Here is an 11,531-nt window from a genome sequence, read left to right as displayed (position 1 = left end):
TCAGCCAGTGTGTGGGATTTAGCTCCTCAGAAGCTCAGGGTCACCTCCACACCCTCTCACTTTGAAATGGACCCCTGGTGACAGCTCCTGGGAGATCCCAGTGATGTCTCTATCAGCCTGTCAAAAGAGATAGCCCGGGGCTCCAGCAGGTCCCCATGAGCCAATCAAACTCTTCTCAAAGCACAGATGGATGCTCTTTCACCAGCATGCTACTCCTGAGGAGGGGGCACCCGGCCGTGATGCTCAGTCCCCCAGTCAGTTAGAACAAAATCCCATTGCTGGGGTCCATTCCTCAGTTCAGCTCATCTTCAATTATAACTATGTACATTTCAAGTGCTCTTCTTTTGTCTACTATCTAAAAGACACAAGCAACTAGAAGAAGAGTTTAATTTTATGAAAATAGGACAAAGAAGGATTAACTGGGCCCGAACTGTGCACTAACAATTTTAAAAGACCTTTACATATTCCTCATTTGTACACAGGAATAATGAGCTCTTGGCCCAACTGTTTCACCTAAATTAAAATGGCAAAAATTGTCGTTACTGCTTATATATGTACTGTCGTACTGTATATATATATATATATATATATATGCTAAATATGCATGAAAGCACTGACAGGAGAAAAACGACATCCCTCACACTTGGAAAAACTATTGCGGGAAGACAGATGGAAAAACAGAGCACATGTGTGTGTAACCATTAGACAGGCCAGGTGATTTTAGTGGAAATATAAAGCACTAAGTGCTGAGGATGGTGAGAGTACTCCCTGTGAGATGAGCCCTTTCTCTCTCATCTGGACCCTGTTATTGTGAGAAGGCAACAAAGCAATGCATTAGGAAGCACACTGGAGCCACACAGCTTTGATGTGAGCTCGGTAACCAAGGCACAGCGGTGGCCGGTGTGTGAGCTCAGTTTCAATGGCCGTGTTGTGTAATCAGATGTGTTTACTGTGTATTCAAGTAAAGAAGTGGTGTAATCCATCCTCTGTAGGATGCAGTTATTGAAAAAAAAAACAGGAAAAAACAAGAACTCAAACTGATCAAGATTCTTTATTCAAGATTCTTGCAAAATCACCCTTTGATGATGTAAATTTAATACTTAATTGATTATAAAATAAAGTGTCAGAGATATACTTGTGATCAGCCATGAGGAATTAATACGCATTCAGTAAATAAATATATATTTGCTTGTTAGATAAAATTAAGAAGCAGCATTTTGTCATATACAAAGAATTAGTACTACAAAATATAGTGATACTGAGTAATCTGTCCACATAATATTCTAAATGTGTAACAAAAGATATAATTTTTCCTTGATTATTCGATATATGACTTTTCATTCTATTAACACAGAGATAAAGAAAAATAACCTTGCAGTGGTTTGTTAAGGTTGCGTTATCTTTTCCTTGAGGCAAATTTCTCAATTACACCAAAGTAAGAAAAAAAAAGAAAAAAAGAAAAACATTGGAGGTCTTTGGTAAGCCAAAGCAGACGCCTTCCGTTCCTTTTCTAAATGATATCCAAAGATGTAGGCTGAGCCTCGCAATGATCTCTTTTCTTTACCTCCAAGCTTGTGATTGACAGCACCATGTGCTGCCCTCCTGGCTGCTGCAGTTCACAGCCCCTGTCAGGGGGGTGGCAAACACACAAGCCAGAGAGCGGCTGGCTGCCCCTAAGCAGCAGGGGGCAGAATTAGGGTGGCGTGGTGGAGTGCACGGGGTCATGGAATGCGGCTGGCACTGAAGCATTATTGTCAGGTGGACTGTATCGTACCACATTTAAAAAGAGACCAGCCTTTCTTCCAACGTACCTGCAGAGCTTACTTCTTCTTCCGCAGCTGGCTCTGGCTGGTGGGCGCTCTCAGCGCGCTGTACTGCACCTGTAAAAACAAACAGGAGTTTGGTCAGAGGCAGGTAATCCGAGCTCAGTGGAGCGCACGGTAATGGCTCCCCTGAGGAGAGCTGGTGCAGGGGAAAGCGAGGCGGGCTCGCCTGTAATGAATCATTTTTTAAACACGGGAGCAGAGGGGATTAATCACAGGGAGGAAGGATTTGAGAAGTCAAGGGTTCTGTACCAGTGTACGCCCCCCTCATTCTGCACCAGAATCACAATATTAGAAACAGACATCAACTGTTGAGATGACCTGCCAGGCCAGTGAGGGAGTTGCAAACTGCATAATCACTCACTGTAAGTTATGTCCCCTAAAGAAAACTTTGTGAATGTTTAGTGTTGTTTAAGTTGAAAAGTTACCGCCATCAGTTGACATGTATCTTTATTCATGACTTTATAAACTTCTAAACTTTATAATTTCTTCAGGCTAAATCAGGATATATGAACTTAAAACCTTTTTTCATTTTAAGTTATGTTTAAGTTTCAGTCATTTTTACACATTTTCTATTTCCAAAGTTTCCTCAGAGTTCAAATGCACTCACATATGTGTATGATAAATGTGTTGTTTGACACATGGAAAATATTTCAAATCATCACCAAAAGTACCATCATAATCCAAAGAAGACTGATCATAGGGTAAGCTGACAAAAAGAGCTGGAATTTGAAAACTTGCTTTTGAAGTTTGCTTCCTGAGCTCCAATACAGTGAATCTGTTGAATAAAGGTAAGAACTCTATGCTAATTAGCTGCTCTCCATTATTAGAATGGGAGATGGAATGTGGGAACAAAGTGACTGCCTCCTGCATCAGAACATGAAACTGTCCTCAGAACTGACAGATGCTTCTTATTTCAAGACAGACACAGTGTTGTCAGAAGTCCCCGTTTGAGGCGCACTTTGTAGAGCTGCGCAGGCACTAATTGCCAAGTCACATTTGCAAGAAAGACAGGAGTCAATTTTCAGCCTTTGTGGTGTTTTGTGTCCACATCTATCTGAGGTTTGAAGTTCTAAGTCAACAACAACAAATATGTGGTCTATTCTTTTGGGACTCCTGTGTATATGACGTTAAGGTTACTTTCCCCAGTACATAATGAAACGTACTTATGATGAATCTTAAGGGTGTTTTGTTTTTTATGATTGGAGCTATTTTCAAGATGTAGCTCCTCTTTTAAACCAGGCTAAAAAGTATTGTTTGCAAAGGATTTGAAAGTGAGTCATTTTCAAAGCTCAAACACTGTATTCCGATGGGGAAGAAGACATACAAAGGATTGTGAATCAAAATGCATTCACCACCTTGTTTTGCCAACTCAGTCAGCCAAATCTCAAACAACACAGGCTGCCTCTAACATCACAGAGAAGTCAGCAATGGCTTGCTGCAGGAGGACATCAAGGATGCTGCTGAGAAAAAGACTGGGGTGAGAGTGTCTTGCCTGATACAGACTGTCAGGATTTCTTGCAGAATTCTGTCTGGTGAGTTACCTGTGAGATGAAGACATTGTGTGGCACTTAATTTCCTGGCTATGCAAAATTCTAAGTCAGAGGACGGCGAGCACCCAGCACTACTTATAACAACCTGACAGCTCTTCTCAGCTCTGAGATGTAAATGCAAATGACATATCAGCCGTGGCTAATATGTAATCACATATGGCACCCAGCGAGACGACTGGGGCTCACGAATATATTAATTGACTCTACCACCCTGAAGTGACTGAGCCCACATCAGAGATTCTGTGCTGACACAACAGTCAGAGACGTCAGGAGCTCTCTGACGGCACTCGACCAATCACTAGCTTCAGTGTCACAGAGCCTCAATCAAACACATAGAATAGCTAATAACAGACGAGGCTACAGCAATATGGCTGAGAACAGAGCATCTCCTCATTCAGGCACCATGCGACTATGGATGGAGTAATACTGAGGAATAATTGGGCCAGGGCTGCTTTAAACGCGCAAGTCCATTATTAATCAAACAAAGCCAGAGGATATATTTCCACAGCACTTGGGAATTCTGGTACAGCAAATAATGCAGACATCTACGGGGAATTCTATCCCTATCTGTATGTAAAATTGGACCCTTACCTTTTGAATATCAGACGGCACCCTCTCGAGGAAATCCAGTATTTCATTACTGTCAATAGCATATGGGTTGCGCAGCTTCTTGGTAAATTTGTTAACGCCTGTGAAAACAAGAACACATTAATAAATAAAGGTGTCACACCAGGCAGTAAAGTTTTAAAGGGCTTTACAGTGTAAAATATAATAATTGATAAAAAGTTGGTTAACCCTATCTATGTGGAGTCTGGACCTCCCACCAGTGTTTCAGTATCTGCATCATATATTGCTGTTTCAATGGGTCTTTTTCAGCTAAAGTTAATTTAAGCCTGAGAAATACAATGGAAACAAGTGCGGATAAAACAGTGCTTCATTACAGTTATTCACTGTTCAAGAACACTTGGGCATTCGTAAAAACCTTTTGCTAATTTTTGTTTGCTTCAATCTTATAACTTCTTATAAGAACATACATTTATATTTACTTTTCACATGGCCTCATACCACAGAGAGAGAAGAATATCTCTGGGGTCCTGTAATGGGACCATTATATTCAAAGTTCGGTTCTGCTTGTACCTCAGCATGCAGACAAAGAACCTAAGGACTTAAATATGTGCAGAGCAACTTGAAAGGCTTGCCTTGCAACCACAGAGATGGGGGTTAACTGGGGAGGCAGAGGAGTGTCTCAGACTGTGCTTTTTGTTTGATACAGTGGTTTTTTGGTATTGATTGTGTTGAAGGCAGTGTGGAAGTACTGTGGTTGTGGGCTTACAGCTGGAGGTGGAGAGTCTGTTAAGGGCAGCATATCTCCCTGACCACAGAGACAACGGTCTGTTCTGTATGACTACAGCAGATAATGAGAGGCTAGACCAGGAGCCTACAGACTGCCCAAGGACATCATGTATTATATACAGCCTGCTACTCTAACTCTGCTTTGTTTTTGCACAAACCCTCGGTCAGGCCTCTACTGGGCTCTGCTGCATCAGCCCACACTGGGCCGCGCAAACTTCTGTACCAGTCTGATCTCTGTGCATCTGCAGAGGTGTAGAAATGGAAGAGTTCTTAAATTACTTTACTTCATTAGATTATGGATTTGCTTCAGTTGGGAAGACTGGATAAGTTTTATCTGCTGTGTTTTGCAACAATGGTATATAGGTGTTCTTTTTTTAAACTACTTTTTTTTGTGACAATACTGAAGGCTCAAGCAAGGAACAGATAGTGGGAGGTTGATAGCTTTTGCTATTTACCAAGTGTCCTTTCACTTCTATAAAAGCCGTTTTTTTAAATTCACATCTTATCAATTCAATTGGGTTTTAACAAGTTAAACTTACCCCATATCAGCACAATGTATCTTAGTGGGACATAATATAATAGTGCTGCTGCCGCAAACAGCACCAGGCAGGCCAAGGATGACAAAAATGGGACAGACCAGCTGAATATGCTGTAAAGAAATAAAAGTCAGATTAAGGTGTATTTCCACAGTAAACAGTTAAATCAGAGAAACTGCATATATTCGGTATCAAATAAAGTTTTTGAATGTGTTAAATACGATCAATACTTCTTGATTCGCTCTCCGATGTTTGCGATTTCCTCCAACAGAGTCTGGACGACCAGCACCACTTCCTGGACCATGTGTATTTTATCCATCAAACCCTTTTTTCCAGATTCCTAAAAGGAAGAAAAAATCCACAGACACTGATGAGGTGCACTGTATGTCAATTGTTGGGCAGCGTAGACAAAGACCAGTTTATCTCCGCCGAGCTATTATGTGTGATTTATCTATTGAATGGCCCATAATGAGCAAACACTGTACATCTTCAGACTATGCTTTTGAAGATGAGACAGACTCAGCGCTCAGAAGCTGTTATGTGGATCGCTGAGAGATTTCATCTTTTGTCAGCAACATACAATAGGGCTGTTGCACAAGTGCAGCACAATCAAGACTCTGCGGTAGATGAAAAGTACATAAAATGGCCATCTGCAATCAGACAGACTAGACGACCTAGAGAGGAAGTGCAGGGGCCTCACAACTTAGGAGAGACTCCATTCCAGCAGCCTGCACAGGACAAGTTTGAACATGTTTTAACAAATATGTCGGGTTTGCCTTTCTAACCTAACATTCTCTCCGCATGAGAAAACCACTTCAGCCAGCTATGAACACATCTACTTGTTCATCTCTTTTAAGCTTGATTCTTGTCACAGTCACTGCACATAAAGTACCATTTCCTTTTAAAGAACATGGGGGAAGAACAAAAAAAATGTTGCAAAGCAATAAGTCACTGTGTGAGAGAGTTGGATTTTTTTGTTTCAAAATTAAATAAATGCGACAACATCAAGCTAGGAAATAATAACAACTATGAAGCCTTTCAGGGCACAGGAGTGAGCGATAACATGAGTAACACAAGCTAAAGACAGCTGAGAAGCTTTTACATCAAAAGGAGGAAATAATGACAGGAATGATGACAGAGAGAAGAGTGGGAGAGGAAGAGTGAGAGGGGGAATGAAAGTGTTGGGGGAGGGTGCTCTAATGGACCCTAACAGAAGGCTTGAGGATGCCTATATGTTTGTGTTACAAGTCAGCTGAAGCCGCAGCCTGTATGCACTGACAGGGCCCAGACAGACTGCCTTTATCAGAGCTTCATGAAGCAGCCCCTGGGAACACGCTGTCTGCCAGCACAGAGAGACTCCCCACTGCTGGGCCCACTCTCCTCCACGAAAGGCGCAGGAAGAGAGCAATTCCCACACTAGCGAAGCCTCCCCCACTGGGCTCTGATCTGGACAGACACTGAAGACTCAGCACTGTCCAAAAAAGGAAAAACTATCACAAATATGTTTTCTTCGAGATTAACATCTCATGAAATCTCATCATGGTGAAACAGGACTATCTATGTTTATGCATCATCACACTCCATTTAGCTGGATCAGGCAGCAGACCAAACCTATATGTGTGTCCTTTACTCTATGTCAGGTGTTATTTGAGATATTTTCACCGGGTTAATTTTGAAAGCAGGGAATCTAGTTAGAGTCTGTTAAAAGCCATTCGATAAGGAACCTCTCCACCCCGGCATTCCTTTTCATGTTCCTATCTAAACTTGTTGAAGCAACGCAAGTAAATGATTTAGAATTCAAATGTGTGAGGAGATATGAAGCATTATTCAACTGCAATGGATACACGTGCAAGGTAAATCTAGTCTGAACTGTTCTGGCAGGAAGAAGAGAGACTGGCTTTTATTTATAAGAGGAAAAACAGACAAATAGATGTACTCTGAAGTATGCATCAAGAGGCAGAGCTCTCATGATTATCATGATTCATCTGCTTTAGGATTCCAGAAATCCTCTATTGCCTTAGTGACCAAAACTGGAGTTTTTCCTGCATCAATCATGTGATGATATGCTTTGTTCCTTTCTCTTTTTAGCATGTACATGAGTGCTGAGCAAAATAAAAGATCTCCCTTTTAAATAGAAAAGGATGGGTAAACTGGGGATGGGCTAAATGAGTACGAAATTTCTACTGATTAGAAAACCTGAGTGAAATCATATTCTCATTTCAGACAAAATTGCAAAAGCTTCCTTTTAAGGTGCAGTAATGGAGAACCAATTTGATCTCCCGCAGAAAGGTAAACACACTCTAACAGACATGTGTGCTGCTATCAAAGGCTGGAAATAAAAGCTCATTTAGCATAATTTTAATTAGAATGAACTGTGCCAAATTTGAGTTCTCAGATGGAATATTTATCTTGTGACTTTTGAGAGAAAAAAAAAATTCTAAGTTTGTCTTAATGAAAAACACCTGTGTTCCAAACAATTTATCACACATGTAACTAAAATAAACTAGCACACACTTTGCTGGAGTAAGGCTTTGACGTATTGTTTGGCCACACAATACACGCCACAGATCGTGACATGGGCAGCATGTCTGACTGGTGTGTTCAAGGAGACCTAGCGGTGACTGAGGGCTGTTGGGTGAAAGATAGAGTAACCCTGAAGCACAGTCTGGCAACCCCCCCCAATCTCTTCCTAACCCTCCCCCCCAAAACTCCCATGAGCTGAGCTCTGTGAACAAGTCGACTCTGGACCAGTGCTGCCAGCCGGGGGGCAATGGAAAGGCTGTTTCATCTTCCCTGTTCATTTCTGTTGAAGAGCTGTGGACTTGTTTTGCCTCTCTGTTTCTTTATGTTATGATTAAATATTGTCTATCTGCTCAATTGATACCTAAGGCCAAGGGGAAGTCACTTTGCCCACACATAATTTGTAAGCTGTCTCCTTCCCTGAGGACAGATTTGTTCACAGGCAGAGAATCTGTTCTGCATTATCCTGCTGTAACACCGCCTCGCCTTTCGTCTCTCTTTAACGTCATGCCTTCACATTCTCACTGCTCCGTCTGAGGTTTACATATTTCCTTCCTCAGGGGGGGAACGGGGGGGGGTTATAAGAACATATTTGAGTGGTAATCATAACCTTCTCAGAGGGAAAAGGCTTTATTCACATGTTAAAGGAAAAACTATGGGAGAGAAGCAAGGCTTTGAAGTCATCAAATTTAACACTGATCACTCTTTAACCCCAAATATTTTTAAAGAAGACTTTGATAGGGTGTGTAAAGCTACACTGTTTGATCTAGCGGCATGATATCACATTCAAGTGACAGCAAGACCATAACAAGACTTTCAAATAAGCCACTTTAAATTATAGCTGACAGCTTAAAACAAACATGGGTGAGTGCTTAATTAGTAAATGAAAGGAGATATTTCATTTCCTGTGAGTGTGAAAGGGCTTAGAAGGCTCATGGAAAAGCTTTCAAAAAGCTTTAAGAGGCTGAGGCTGAGTTTGCAAACATATGGAACAGAGAGGCACAAAAAAACAAAAAGTGCCATTTCTGAAATATATAAAAAGAAACCTTCTTCTGTTGTGTTTTGAAGTTTCAAGGTACAGCAAAGAGAAATTAATCCTTTCTATTGGAGGCTATAATGAATAAAAATAATTCCATTAAAGTAATCCTGCTCCATTTAACATTCATAAAATGCACATATTCTTTGTCACTGCTGTTTGTTTAAGCATCAGTTTTCGTCTTGGCAGCACTGATAGAAAGTGTGACTTTCCACTGCACAGATATATCATGCAAGTTTCATCTGCAAAACAGCCCATCCTTTCAGACAGGATTTGGTGGATGTGCCTGTGTTTTTAAAAGAAGCTGGCTCTTCACTAGCCCCTGGTCATCGCAACAGAATATATTGAGCGCATTATGGATATGAATCCTGGGCCTAGACACGCAGCACAAGGGTCATTGCTTGGAGGCTTTGCGTTAGTTCCACACTTCGTGGCCATAAAGCAATAATACACATCCCTGTTAACTTTTTCTACTTTACAGAAAACAGTGGGATGAACATAATTGAATGTTGTGTGCTGTGGGAAGTATAATTTTCAGGCTACTTAAAGAATTCCTGTTGTTTTATTGTTTTGTCTGACACCAGAGAGTAGTAATAATAAACATTATCATTATCGGCACTGTTAAAATGACTCATAACTTTAGGGGCAGAGCATCGGTTTACTGCTTGGTCACCGTTCCCTTCATTTTTCTGTCAGTAAAAAAATCCCATTTAGAGGTGATAAACAAACAAACAAACAAAAAAACATCTACTGATTGAATATCCAGTAATTGTTCAAAACTGGATTTAAAGCACAGTTTATACACAATAAATATTTTCAAAAGGCTGCAGTGTCTTGGCGGAGTAGAGTGACACTGAAATGAACAGAGAACTGCGTTGAACATTACAGCAGTTTCACAAATGTTCCTCTTATTTGGAATGCATGGAAATATTTCTATTCTTATTAAATCCTAGTTACTTTACAGCAATTCTCACTAGAACCTATGTAGCTTTTACCTTTGGTAGAATATGTGTTTATACAAGGCCCACAGCTGTTTGCTGAACCAGGTATGTACCCACCCCAAGCTTGTAGTCATTTTGGTGTGTTTGATTCAAACTTTGTTTTGCAGAGAGAAACATTAGTCGGATCCAAACAGAGTTTTTCCACAAGCCACTAACTGAGAAGTTAAAGCCATCCATTTTTGTATAGATATAATGTTGAAAACTAAGGGGGTGATAACATTGTACCAAAACTTATTATCCCTTGTTTGAAAGAGACAAGATAAAATACCTTCTCGTCTTCTTCTTCGTCATCACCCATGGTCATGTTCACCTACGAGAAAATAAAGGGTAGGGGGTGATTTCCAACAAATGGGACATGTGGGCACTGGAGCATTTTTAACAAACACCAAGTAATGAAATTTTCTTTGAGCACATTCACCCCTATTGGGAGAGGCTTGTTTCCATAGAGACTGCATCACAGGGGTGACCTCACACAAAAGAAGAGGTGAAAAAGGGCCTTCCTTGCAAGAGCACTGTCACACCAAAGCAATCTCTTTCCTCCACAACATAAGCACAACAGAAAGAGGAAATAAAAAAAAACACATTTAATTTGGATGTTGTTGCCTAGATCACTTTAAATCAACTCATCTCCTACCCCACTGTGATGCATACTGTGACATTGCCTGGGTGCAGAGCTGTGTCATTGCTGGCCACAGGGTCACAGGGGGGTAACATAGTCTCTACACTGGATATTAGGGTGAGCCTGGACTTTACCATTGCCCAGAGATGGCATCTTAGCCAACAGCCATGAACACAACGACTGAGCGAGGCATTTTGCTTTGGGAGTAGGCCTGACCTCTGGCTGCAGTGACCAGGCTTACAACACAGTGAAATTGGGGGCCAGTCAGAAGTGTGAACAGTATTAACCTTCAAAGAAATGTGTAGGGCAAGCATAAATTCCAAAAGATAACAGACAGAAGATGGTGCTATGTTCTAGAAAGTACTATAGACCCATATATTACAGATGTGAGTTAACTGTCAACAGATCTTTATTTTTCAGCCCTGACGATACAAACATTATGAATAAAAAGCATTTGATAGGTTTGACATGCAGCTTTTAGGTATGAAAATGACCATCCAGGTCTGAAAGGGAAATGCACACACTGTTGCTGCTGGTCTCAATGCATTAACTTATTGAATCATTTTACACTGATATCTGTAGTGTCTACAGATCTGTATGGAAAAACACTGAAACTGATCACTCACCAAGTCCTGGTTGGAGCTAGCCTTTCCAGTAGAGAGCTGGACGTAGTTCCAGCCGATGAGCAGAAGCAGGAAGAGGGGCAGCATGAAGAGCTCCCAGTTCCACACTGTCACAAGGAAGATCTGAAGAGACAGAGCATGAAACATCACATCATACTACAGCACCTTACCCCAGTTTACCAGTCTCAGCAAACCTGTTCCCCCGAAACAAATGGTTTTAACCACGTCCCAGATGTCACGAGGAGCACTACAGTAGCATAAAGCCTCAGAGATTTATAGCCAGTGGCAACAGATTTTATTCAAGGTGCTTTGAAAGTGATAGAGATTCAACTTTTAATATCTTGAAATCCTATTTGCAATAGCACTGTGCTGGCAGAGTGCCTTACTGCTGAACAGAAAGTCTGACATGGATAAGCATGATATGCTGTCTTTTAACTTGTACATCAAATCCTCTTAGACTCAGAGGC

At 41.1% G+C, this 11,531-nt stretch overlaps 1 protein-coding gene across 1 annotated transcript in view; it reads right to left on the bottom strand.

Annotated features, from left to right (window-relative positions):
• Nucleotides 1-1,082: 1,082 nt before the first annotated feature.
• Nucleotides 1,083-11,531, bottom strand: part of mctp2a (multiple C2 domains, transmembrane 2a) — a 29,293-nt gene continuing 18,844 nt past the window's right edge. Inside the window, exons 17-22 of the mRNA XM_072385130.1 lie at nucleotides 11,068-11,187; nucleotides 10,091-10,132; nucleotides 5,496-5,605; nucleotides 5,269-5,378; nucleotides 3,968-4,065; nucleotides 1,083-1,880 (exon numbers count right to left, since the gene is read on the bottom strand). Coding sequence (XP_072241231.1) covers nucleotides 1,821-1,880; nucleotides 3,968-4,065; nucleotides 5,269-5,378; nucleotides 5,496-5,605; nucleotides 10,091-10,132; nucleotides 11,068-11,187 — 540 coding nt within the window. The 3' untranslated portion in view covers nucleotides 1,083-1,820. The remainder of the gene's footprint in view (nucleotides 1,881-3,967; nucleotides 4,066-5,268; nucleotides 5,379-5,495; nucleotides 5,606-10,090; nucleotides 10,133-11,067; nucleotides 11,188-11,531) is intronic.

The sequence above is a fragment of the Leuresthes tenuis genome, unplaced genomic scaffold (assembly GCF_036924035.1).
Source record: "Leuresthes tenuis unplaced genomic scaffold, fLeuTen1.0.hap1 SCAF_5, whole genome shotgun sequence".
In the NCBI taxonomy this organism is placed as follows: domain Eukaryota; kingdom Metazoa; phylum Chordata; class Actinopteri; order Atheriniformes; family Atherinopsidae; genus Leuresthes; species Leuresthes tenuis.
This window is presented reverse-complemented; position numbering and strand designations above follow the sequence as displayed.